The following is a 12,312-nucleotide window of genomic DNA, read 5'->3' on the forward strand; positions in this document are numbered from 1 at the left end:
ATACCATGTAAGCAGTTCACATTGATAAATAATACAATAAATTGTTATTTTTTTTTAAATCAAGATTACAATCACAATATCAAATAACTATCCACATGGGTATTACATCTAGTAGGATAAACTAGTGAACAAAATAAACCAATCAATTATATAGTTAGAAAACATTTAAAATAAAATTGAACCAAACTCCCACATGATGTGTCTTATAGAAATAAGAAAGAAGAAATTTATAACTTGTAATTGTGATGACAATTAAATGAAAAGGAGAATTGTGAAAAAGTAATAAAAAAAATGAACCAAAGATGACTAAAAATACATGCCAAAAAATTCTTTAAACTCACAAGTTAAAATTGTACTCTTAGTAAAAGGAAATTAAACCTCTTCTTTAATTTATTAACTAATTAAATTGGTGTCAATATAGGAAAAATACTAAAATTATTTTATTATTATTATAATATATATATATATATATATATATAAGTTATTCATTTTGAAAGTTGAGTATGGTGAATTGTCCCCACTCAACTTATACTGCATTCCGAGACATCATAATCATTATTATCATTTAAAATGCAAGTTTCTGGTATATGAAATATGCATTTATCCATTTCATGAGTTAGTCCCTAACCAAAACCCAATGTCCAGTATCGCAGCTGCTTAAAACTATCACCAATCAATGGCCTTTTTTGAAGAAAGCATCTCAAACAAAAATATGGGAAGGAATTACAGTTATAAATTATTTTTTTAAGAAAAAGGAAAAAAAGAACTGAAAGCCCAGAGGAAAGTGGTAAAAACAGAGGTTACTACACATTACCTTCAAAGGAAAATAGATACCAGACACAGCTGTGATCCTCTGCTAAGAGCTTGACACGTGTAAGTTTATCTCTTTTGAGATTAGGGTTGAAGTCCACTAGACATTTCTAATTAAGCTCACCACTTTAACACAGATATTGCATAGTAAAACAGTAAGAACCAATGTAGAAGTGCATTTCCCTATTCCATGTACATTTTGGCTTCTTCAGCCCACGTGTTAGCTGCATTCATTCTATACAACGTCTTATATATATATAAAATCATAATTGATATATGAAAAATTAAAATATGTGAGATTATTGAGTTTTAATTTTTCTTTTTATGCTGGTCAGAAGAATATTAGTAGTGTTATTAATGTCAGTGTGGGGGATGTATGTGGGAGAGAGAGCTGGAAAGTTGAAACTGATCAAAATGCAAGGATAAAATAACCAAACATAAAAAAGCTCAGCATAATATGTGTACATGACTTAACATTTCAGTCTCAGGTTCTTTCTATTTACTCTCTCTCTCTTTCTCCTACCATTAACTCCCTTTTTATCCCTTTTAGTACCCTAAAGAACCTCAACCCACAAAAAGTTCTTTCACCTCTTAACTAAGACTAGAAAGAAGGTGAAGAGAGGAGAGAAGGTAGGTGAGAAGAAGGATAGAAAGAAAAAAAATGGGGAGAGGGAGAGTTGAGTTGAAGAGAATAGAAAACAAAATTAACAGGCAAGTTACATTTGCTAAGAGAAGAAATGGGTTGCTCAAGAAAGCCTATGAGCTCTCAGTTCTCTGTGATGCTGAGGTTGCTCTTATCGTTTTTTCTAACCGCGGCAAGCTCTATGAGTTTTGCAGCAGCTCTAGGTATATTCCATTTCTTCCTTCTTTTATGACTCTTTCTCATTCTCACTCTCTCCTTTTTTTTTTGTTTTTTTTTTGTTTGTGTGTATGTATACATGTATATGTATGTATGTATACATATATGTCAAAATATATGTTTGTATGGATTGTATTTTTATGCTTTCTGTAAATGTTATAACACATATGATTGTGCAGTTGGGGTCTTTGGGTAAGGAGTGTCTTTTTTTTGTTTTTGTTTATGTGCAAAGATCTGTACTTTTGGTGAGCTGAGCCAGATTTTGACAAACTTTTGCTAAGGTTTGAGAAGTTTTAATAAGAAAAAACATGTTTTGTTTTTCCTCTTGATTTCTTTCCATTTTATGGTTTGGGTTTTGATTTTCCTTTTTAAAAAAATTAAGGTACAGCTTCTGAAAGCTGTTCTTAAGAGGATCCTCTTGCTCTTTCTTTCTCTTTCATTGTTGCTTTTCTTTAACTTATTCGCTTTCGTTGTTCTTGCTCTAAAACATTCTTTCTATTATAAGTTCTTAAAGGTTATTAAAAAGGAAATTTTTTCCCTTTTTCTGTGAAAGAAATTTATTACAAAAGATTTTGTTTAGTGTCTTTCTTCTGATGGATCACTCTTTTTAACCTATGGGTAATAGCCCTAATGAATTGTACATAGTTTTCTTCTATTTATTTTCATTTTACAATAAAACAAGTTTTCAGAAGTGAATTGGTGTCTATAGCCCTTGTTAGGTATTTAAAATTGGGAGTTATTAGGGCTTGGCCTTTGAGAAGTGATGGATGAAGATCAAAGCAGCTAGTCCTGCCTGATCCCAACTAACAGTTTTCTAGACAATAAGGCGGGCGATTAACAGGGTTTTACTGTTAAGATTTGGAGCCAGAGATGTGATGTTTTTGCAGTGCAAGTCTGCTGCACTTTGTGGTACAATAAAATAACCATTTGAGAGAGAGAGGGGCTGCTTCTTTACTTCTAAAGCTGCAAACTTGTAGAAATTCTTAGCAATAGGACAAGGATTTTAGCTAAGTTTTCTATTTTTTGTTTACAAGATTTACTTTTCTTTTTGAAGCAAAGCTTTTAAACATATTAAAGTTTTACTAATTAACGTTTCTGGATCACCAATAAGGGTCAGCAACTTTAAGTTTGATCTAATGAAACCCTTTGTCACCTCTATAAAACACAAGAGAAGCCAACAACCTAGGGGAAAAAGAGAGCTATATTTCACTTTATTTAACATTCCAAATCTCTCTTCTTCATCACCATGTTCTTCTTCTTATTTACTATACATGAATAATTTTTAGCAAATACAGAAATCAATTCCTCTAATTGGTTTCAAGATGATCATTAAAGATGATTTTTGTCCAACCAATCACAAACAATTTTTTTTGAATATTTATATATTATTTCTTTATAATACATCTGGTTATTATGCTAATATAAAAGGATCTAGATTTAAGGATCTTGTCTTCCATTCAACAAGATATCAATCTAATAATTTTGATGTTTGAGAAGGGTAACTATTGGCTGTGGAGCCCTAGATATGTAGCAAGGTGACATACAGAATAGTAACAAAAATTTTCTTCTAAGATATTATTTGAAAAGAATAATGCCTACAATGCTTTGAAGCTTGTATCAATTTTTCATCTTAGCTCTTAGCAGTCCTCATTTCTATTAGCATTGTGGAATTGTCTTGTGCATAAATGATACTGAAAATAGTTTTTCATATATAATCCTGCTATGTATCAAATGGACTCAAATCTTCTGTCTCTACATCTTGTCTCTACATCTTGTCTCATTGTCTATCCCTAAAATATGTTGCCACGAGTCTTTTCATTTATTATTATGGTAATATTGATTTTTGTTATATATACTATATATTTTTGGCAAAGGCCAATTTTATATTGAGCCAATAAACCACCTACTTCTCTATCTTTCCATTTATTGCATCTACTTAAATATGTTAACAACAAAATTATCTAAATATCAAACATCTACCATAGACGGATTTTCCTTCTCTGTTTTTTTTAAGTTAAAAGGTAGAGGTTAGGAGAAAAGTGACACTTTTTTGTTCCAATTTCATGTAACATAACTTATTGTGTAAGAGCAAAGGCAAGACATATTAAACTAACAATAATTTTATAAAAAATTAGAGATTAAGCTCCAATTACATTCTTAAATTTTGTAACATTCTGCAGTAGTCGCACTTATCTGCACGATGGAGTACTTTGTTATTAATAAGTTTATCTAGTAGGAAAGCACAAGTTTGAGGGTTTGGTTTCGAAACTGCCAATATGGTAAAATCATTTTTCAAGTCATTAGAGGTTTATGTGATGAGTGGGGTATATATTATTTGGACCAAAACAGCTGAGAGGGTATGTCATAACAAATTAGAAGTTGGGATGGTGAGATTTGGAAATAGGCTATATATATCCTCATCAAAGATATTGGTTTTCTTAAGTCAATAAACTACTTACTGTAGAAAATGTGATTTTATGGACAATCTATCTGTTATTTCCTTGGAAAATTAATGTTCACTTACATTTCAAAAAAAAAAATCATATTTGATAAGAAACGGACTCTCTATTTACTCAGAGCTTAGGAGCTCATATGAGCTTTCTCAAAGAAAAATTCCAGGGTATGTCTCTATTTTCATGTAGGATTGCTGCATGATGAGACAAATTATGAAATTTACTGATAAGAGATTTTGCAGTTTATAAACGTACAAAAGAAAAGAAAAGAAAAAGCAAACATATATTAGTTGTTGAGTGTGGACTATAGACATTTTGTACAAATTTTAGGTGATTTGTTCAACCAATGTAATTTCATGAATCAAGGGATAGATAGAGTACAAAGGATGAGTTATCAATTTCGGAACAACAGTATTGTTGTGGGATGTGGTCTTTGCATTGTGCTAAACGCACATCATCACCATCTTTTGTCAAGAGAATGGTGGTAGCGTAGGTTATATGGGTATGCGTTTACTTTCCATGGTTATAGCTTGTGAAAAAACGTTTAATATTCATTCAAAATTAAAGTATTGACCTTTGTTTCATGAAACTTACATGCCATAGATACCCTTAGTAGAATTTAACTTAGATTAGTCTGTTTGGTCTCAATTTGAGTAACTTAATTTTTGCTTTTTAAATTTCATGCAAAATGAAATTGAATTCATTCATATAAACCAATTAGTAACAATAGAATTGAGAAAATTCAATCGGAATCTTTTCATAGTTCAAACATGTTTAAAAGTAGCCTAAAAGATGACACAAAAAGATGATTACTTTCACTCTAAGATTTAGATATCTAATTATTTAATTATTTTAATAAATTCCCAATATTTAATTTTTTTTTTGCTACCTAGGGCTTAATTTCTAATATTCAAGTTTTTTTAGGTTTACCTTATCATTCAATATAGAGTTCTCAAAAAATATATAGATATTATATATAGTGATTTTTTTTTATATATTTAGAGATTTTTTTTGAAAGAGAAATCATACATCAATTAATAAACTAAATGTTCGGGTACAGATATTATATATAGTGTTAAGTATCATTGAAAGCAAGAAGCTTACACATGTCAGCACAAGATCTTAGGCTTTCAACTTTTTCAAATTACAAAGCTAAGCAGCCCCGGCCAAGATCAAGAGGTCCCCATTTGTATTGTACTCTTTTATGGCCATCTCAATGGTCATGTATTAGTTTAACCTTTAAGGTTAAATGGTTATAAATAAAGATTAGGAATGTTCTGGTAGGATCTTTTTAGCAGGGAAAGAGTTTGATTAGGAATATTTTTGAAGGGTTTTTTAGTAGGGAATGAAGTTTGATACAGTTACAGCATACAATCTTCCGTTTCCTTTTTGTTTGTCTTCAAAAATAAAAAATTTTCTTATTTTTGGGTATTAAAAGTTAGGTAACTCCCGATAGTATTCAATATGATCGCACCAAAAGCCTGATATTGCTGCTGATAGTATTCAATATACTAGCCACAAGTTCTAGCTTGTACTAATAAAAACACAGCTGAACTTTTTATAAAGTCATTGAAGCTCCTTGCTGGGCTCTGTACTTCCTTCACTACGTCTGTGCTAACAAATGGTTGTGGTTTATTTGTTTGCATTTTTATAAGGCTAAAGTAAATTACGTACTCATTAAAAAAGTTGACAGAATAAAAGAAATTTGGAACTAAAGAACAGCTAATTGATAAAACTACTTTAGCCTTATGTTTGCATCCCTGCATGCAAATTTGTCAACAAGGATTGGGTGGTCCTTCGGTAAGCAATGGATAGTGGAGAATTTGTGAATGTGTAACTTAGAATAGATGTTAAATTAGAAGTGCAGTAGATTGAACTAAAAGGTTTTAGTTTGTTAAAAAAAGAGGAAAAGTAAAAGAGGTTTGGGGATATTTTAGAATGCAATAATGAGAAACAGGAGACAGTTGCGCCAATGATGTGTAAGATCTCAATGAAATATAGCCTCACTCGTGCTTGTAAGATATTTTATCATTTGTTAACAGGAGATGTTTTCAGTCCTTGTTGTAGGATTGAAGTAAGTCTTATCGTGCATGGTTTTGGGTGGTTCTATTAAAACATTTCAGATCAGTAAGGATGCATACATATATATGCATCTTTCATGTAAATATGTATGCAGTTTTCATGTAAAATGAATACCTGTCAAGTTACCAAGCATTAGTTTGGTGCCCTAATTGATTGTTTCATTTCTTTATCGTTTGGTGCACTAATACTTTCATTATCCTTGGTTTTTTTCCCCCTCTTTTTCAACTTAGCATGATGAAAACACTTGAAAAATACCAGAAGTGCAGTTATAGTACAGTGGACACCAGCCGATCAGCGATTGAGACACAGGTAGGGTGAAAGTTATTTATGGCGATTTTGACAATCAAGAATTCAAGGTGCAGTAGTTTGTACTATTATTTTAGAAAAGAGATAGCAACTGAACATGATCTATTGAATTCCATCCATATGCAGTGACACGCAGCAGCAAGTCTTTTATTGTTTGTCAATGTCAGTCATGTCTAATTTGAATTAAAAGGACACTCCACTGCCTTCTAATTTGGGATCTTCTTTGGGTTTATCTGTTAATGCCGCAACTATAATTTGGTTAGTTAGGTTATGAGTAAATTTAATAGTAACTTTTTCTGTCATAAGCAGAGCAGTTATCAGGAATATTTGAAGCTAAAAGCAAGAGTGGAGGTCCTACAGCGATCTCAGAGGTAATGTACCACAATCTATGGACTCCTAAAATGAACATCTTTTATTGAAAAACTTTTGGCTACAACATGGGCAAGTTGAATTATGCCCCTCAATTCATTCTTTGAATGCTGTAGAAACCTTCTTGGTGAAGACTTGGGTCCTTTGAACACAAAGGAGCTTGAGGAGCTCGAAAATCAACTGGAGACATCCTTGAAGCAGATAAGATCTACCAAGGTAAAAAAGAAAAAAGTTTCATCAAATAATATTGCAATGCTTTCCATTATTTCCATCTCTAGAATTCAAACTAAAGTTATCAGCTTAGTATCCATCAAAAGTGTCGTATAACCCTTACCATAATTAGAAACACTTACGATGAGAATGAAAAAGCAGAATCGTTTCTTATTAAAAAAGGCGCTCAAGTGTTGGATGCTTTGCAAGGTTTTGAGATGCTGATAGTATATTAAAAGCACACTGCCGCTGTCCCTGTCCTGTCAACAAAGTTACGCATACGATGGATTTCCATTGTAGAAACCAAAGCACCCCAAGAAAAAAAAGAAGACTTCAATCAATCAAAAGATCCTTTCATTTGGTAAAGTTAGTAAAAGCAAAATATAATATGGTTTTGGGATAGTTCATTCAGTATCTTGCAGCACAAAATGATAAAGCAGACTGGAAATAACTCTGGTGATAATTTTTTCATAATGAGAATAAAGAAATGAGCCTTCCTTTCCATCACAAGTGTCCATGGTTGGCCCAGGTGGGCTCCCAGGCTTTCTTTGTTTTGGAGGGTTAAAATCCAAATGCCGACCATAGAATTAGATTTCTACATTTTGAAAATAATAAAGATATATTTTATATTAATAATTACTATTTGAAATATATTTTAATATTAGAATTGAATAAAAATAAATTATTTATTTTATAAATTAATACTTTCAAAGTTGGGTGGAATTTGGGTTTAAAAATCTTAACCTCAATTTGGGACGAAGCTAGCTTTAGGCTGAACAGTTTACTTCCGGCAAAATGAAAGACAAATTGCTATGCACTCCACGGTAGGGTATAGGGGTACTTGCAGAAGCCCTCTAAAAGGTCCAAATTGTTCTATTATGCTAAACGTGGCCAAGGATAGGGCTGAAACTTTTAAGTTGAGCCCAAGATTAGTTCTTGCCTAAAAGGAGCTCAGTTGCCTGGTACTCGTTATAAGCATGCCTCTTAAAAACTCCCTATTGTGTATGCAGACAAAAGGACGGTAAAAATGGGGCTCAGAAGATTCACGACTAAAAGTTGTAAAGTAGACAGCTGATTTGTATCTTAATAATTTTATAGTAATATGCAGGGAAAGTGCATTAGCAACTGTAAAAGTTGCTTGCTTATTTTATGAACTCTTCTCAACATGTTTACTTGATATAAGACATGCATTGGCAATTGGCATGCACCATTACTTAAGAAGTTGTCATAGAGACATTGCATGAAGACAATAGTACATATTGGCTGCAATTAAATTTGAGCCTAAAACAACTTGCTTGATGTTTTAATGTAGTTACCACCAAGTTCCTTTGCTGGTTAGATGACAAATCTAGGTATTCATTAGTCATATCTTTCAAGGGTAAACTTTCGTTGGCCTACAGCCTAACCTAACCAGCCAAAGATGGAGGTCCTTTGCATTGTTTATTTTTGCCCACACGTAATTGTCTTATTTTGTGGTGATATTCTTGGATTGTTCTTTTAAATGCTTTGCAGACTCAAGCCATGCTTGATCAGCTCGGTGATCTTCAAAACAGGGTATTAATGTTTATGCTTATGTTTATTTATATGGTTCTTTATTACATGCTTTTTTCATTAATTTTGTCCTTATTTCCGGTACAGGAACAAATGCTAGTTGAAACCAATAAATCCTTGAGAAGGAAGGTAGCACTTCTCACCATATGTTGAATTTTAATTCAAGATTTTCAATGTGTTTCTAAATGCAAGGTCAGGAATGTAGGGCCAAACAAGGTCTGATCAACATTTAAGGATAAATAAGGACCTCAGTTCTACTGAACTAATTGAAGATGTGAACTTGAATAAAGTTTGATGGCATCATATAACGGACCTCATAAATGGGAACAAACATAGTGTGTTGTCCTTTCAAATTTAAGTTGATTCCTGTGGAATACAATTTGACATCTCCAAGTCTTCAGTATTCATCAATGATTGTCATATTACTTTCTGCTGTATTAATCCTTGGTCAAATACTGTTTCCTTAGTTGGAGGAGTTAAGTGCACAACCCCCTCTCCGACTGGCATGGGAAGCTGGAGGGCCAAACATCCCATACAATCGCCTCCCACCACATTCAGAGGGATTTTTCCAGCTTCTAGGGGGCAATTCCTCCTTGCAAATTGGGTATCTTTCTTGCAATTAACTTCATTTGACCTGTTTCCTTGTATCATTCAACACTATTTGCTTAGTCACCTAATGCCGCTCTGTATCATATAGCTATTTTTACTTTGTGCAGATATAATCCTGTTGTTTCGGATGAAATGAATGTTGCGGGGCAAAACCAAAATGTGTGTGGATACTTTCCAGGATGGATGCTCTGAATTAGAACCCTCACATAAGATTGATAATTTACTGGTAGAAATATCTACCTGGTTGCTGCTTTTTTTTTTTTTTTCTTTTGGTTGCTTTCATCAGTTTTTATGCAACTTGTAATTATATTTATGTGAAAGACAATAAACATATTTATATGATTGTAAGTTGTAATGACATAAATGACAATATATATGTATAAATATATATATATATATGTGTGTGTGTGTGTGTGTGTGTGTGTGGCATGTCTTTACTAATCTTTCATAATTACTAAAGTTTCAGTTAGTTGTTTGTATTATTTGTCTTTCGCTTCCCCCGAAATAAAAAAGTAAACAAATGTTTTTGAAGAAACTAAGCAATATTTTTGAAAAAAGCTACAAATAAAACATGTATTATGGCTTTAGATAACACAATGCTTGATTTCATTTTTATTTAAATTTATTTTTTATAATACTCATTTTAAGTATTCTTTCATATTTAATCAATCATAACTTTTTTTTTTAACTTTTGCTTCTTCTTTTTAACAACTTCTCAAGGAATAAAAAAAATAAAAATCACAATATTTGAAAAAACATTTAAACTATCAAAAAAATTTTAAATAGTTTTTTACTCTAGCACCATACACTATTTCTCCTACATGATCATAAACAAAATGTCCTCATGATTGTCCAACGTGCAATGATTCACCATGTGAATCCTATATTGTGTATGCACCGATAAAACCTTCATGAAATAGATGCTCCGGAACCTTATCAGTAGTTAAGAACTTGTTATTCATGCACCAGGAGCAAAAGCATCTAATCTTATTCCTACTTACATATCTAGGTTGATCAAAGGCAAATGAAATAATTTTTTCAACACCATTCACAAATTTTATCTAAAGAAATCTATTTGAATCCATTCGAGAATACATCCAACTCTAATCTCATTCCAGATTGAACTTTTGTCGAAAATTCCATCACTATAATTATAGTGTTGCTGACAGAAATTCTGTCTATAATTTTTGTAGGTAAAATCGATCGGTATGGTCATTGCCGACCAAAGTGTTCAATCGATATTTTTCTCACCTTCCAAATATAATTGCCACCAATGCGTTACCGACCAATTATCAGCTAAAGTACGTTCATCGATAAATTTAATCAATATTTGGTCAGTAATCTATCAGTGCTTTCTTTAGCTCCTTTTCGTCTATAAGTCATTGGTATATGCCTACGAATTTTTACCAATGGAATGTATTCTATTGGTAAAGCCTTGTTTTCTTGTAGTGTACCTTCCTTGATCTGCATTCACTAATTATATGGTCTTTTTTTTTTTTTACAATGGAAACAATTTATATTTTTCGTATCTTGTTTCTTAAAGGCCTGTCTTAAAACTTTTAGTGTAGATGACTTGGATTTCGTAGAAATTTTTTCAAAATTATTGAAATTCTAACTCACAAGATTCACATTCAAATCAAAGAGCTAAGATAGTTCATCACGAGCACGTATTTCACATTATATTAGCATCTAAGTCATGAATTGTTCTGCTGATAGAGACTCCATAGAATGTAGAACTTTTTTCCTATAATTATTCCAAGATTGAGGCAGTTTAGAAAGAATTGCACCTATTTGTAATGCGTAAAGAACCTTAACCTCAAGGTCTTTTAGTTTTGAAACTAAAACTTGTAATTAATGGACTTGATCTACGATAGATAGATTGCCATTTATCTTAAACTTGAAATACCTTAAGGATAAAAATTTGTCAGTATCTCATTTTTCGTTCTTATAGGTAGTTTCCAAGGCTACCCAAATTTCCTATGGAGTTGTCAAATTAGAGTAAAGATCATATAGACGATCTGTCAAAATATTTAGAACATATCCACCGCATATCAATTCATCTTCTTCACTTTTTTTTCTCTCTACTTTTTGTGCATCAAAGTCTCCATCAGTAGGTTCTAGAAGTGCAGTAAGACTCGAATCCAAAACATAATAAGCTTTCAAGGTTATGAGCAAAACCACCATCTTATCCTTCCAACGGGTGAATTGGTTCCTTCAAACTTGTCAAGTTTGATGAATTCTTGATTCATGAGTTGAAATCTTGAATTTGAATTAGACTCCATTGAGAACAACTCTTTAAAATTATTAGAAAAAATAGTATAAAAAAATAGGAGAAAGGCTTGAGGCATGCTCTAGCATACTTTCTTTAAAGAGTTATTGCCTACTATAGGGATACAACATGCCTATGGCAAAATACTTTTAAATGATGAAGTTTGGTTTGGAAGTACGTTACTTTTATAGACACTGAAAGGTTGTGTTTATTTTGTTTCAATAGATGTATCTTGTTAAGTTTTAATAGATGTGTCTGTTGAAAATACTGAACAACTAATCAACGTATTTCAAGAGTTATGTTTGAAAACACTTTTCTTTATTTAAGAGTCATATTTTAATTTGAATAATTGCATCTGGATATGACTTCCTATATTGCAAACTATCTAACAGCATTTGCCAAAGTACATATACGCACATGTAGGATAACTTTGATTTTCCTATTCCTTGTGAAATGTGATACAAATAACAGAAAAAATTTGTTCTTTTCTTAACAAGTTAGGACATGCATTTAGGCATTTAGCCTAATAGCCTCCATGTGCAAATAATTCTAATAATAATAACGGAAAAAAACACTGGAAAGTAAAAGTAAATTGTCAAAAGATGGAAAACTATGGTCTAATTCATAACTTGTCTGGTGCAGGAAATGTTGGGTTTGAATGGACGGCCGAAACGTAGACCATGTTGGGACTACCTTTCTTTTTCTCACTCCTTATTCTTGATTAAGTCGATCAAAGGTGAGGCTGATGGAGAAAAAAAAGACAAACAACATGTATCCTTTTTACATGAAAACTC

General features: G+C 32.0%; 1 protein-coding gene across 1 annotated transcript; it reads left to right on the top strand.

The window, feature by feature from the left end:
• The first annotated feature begins 1,265 nt into the window (after positions 1-1,265).
• Positions 1,266-9,635, top strand: LOC110417653 (agamous-like MADS-box protein MADS2). Its single transcript, XM_021430107.2, has 8 exons — positions 1,266-1,656; positions 6,435-6,513; positions 6,820-6,881; positions 6,996-7,095; positions 8,602-8,643; positions 8,728-8,769; positions 9,108-9,244; positions 9,357-9,635. The coding sequence occupies exons 1-8, from the start codon at positions 1,472-1,474 to the stop codon at positions 9,439-9,441; spliced, it is 732 nt and encodes a 243-aa protein (XP_021285782.1). The 5' UTR covers positions 1,266-1,471; the 3' UTR covers positions 9,442-9,635.
• The last annotated feature ends 2,677 nt before the right edge of the window (positions 9,636-12,312 follow it).

Source organism: Theobroma umbraticum, unplaced genomic scaffold (assembly GCF_002168275.2).
Source record: "Theobroma umbraticum cultivar Fairchild unplaced genomic scaffold, ASM216827v3 scaffold_50.0, whole genome shotgun sequence".
Lineage (NCBI taxonomy): Eukaryota > Viridiplantae > Streptophyta > Magnoliopsida > Malvales > Malvaceae > Theobroma > Theobroma umbraticum.

Excerpts from the sequence above, each read along its gene's own strand:
- LOC110417653 (XM_021430107.2), top strand. The coding sequence starts at position 1,472 with ATGGGGAGAGGGAGAGTTGAGTTGAAGAGAATAGAAAACAAAATTAAC. Across the intron at positions 7,096-8,601 it reads AGCAGATAAGATCTACCAAG|ACTCAAGCCATGCTTGATCA; the intron begins GTAAAAAAGAAA and ends AATGCTTTGCAG. Across the intron at positions 9,245-9,356 it reads AATTCCTCCTTGCAAATTGG|ATATAATCCTGTTGTTTCGG; the intron begins GTATCTTTCTTG and ends TACTTTGTGCAG.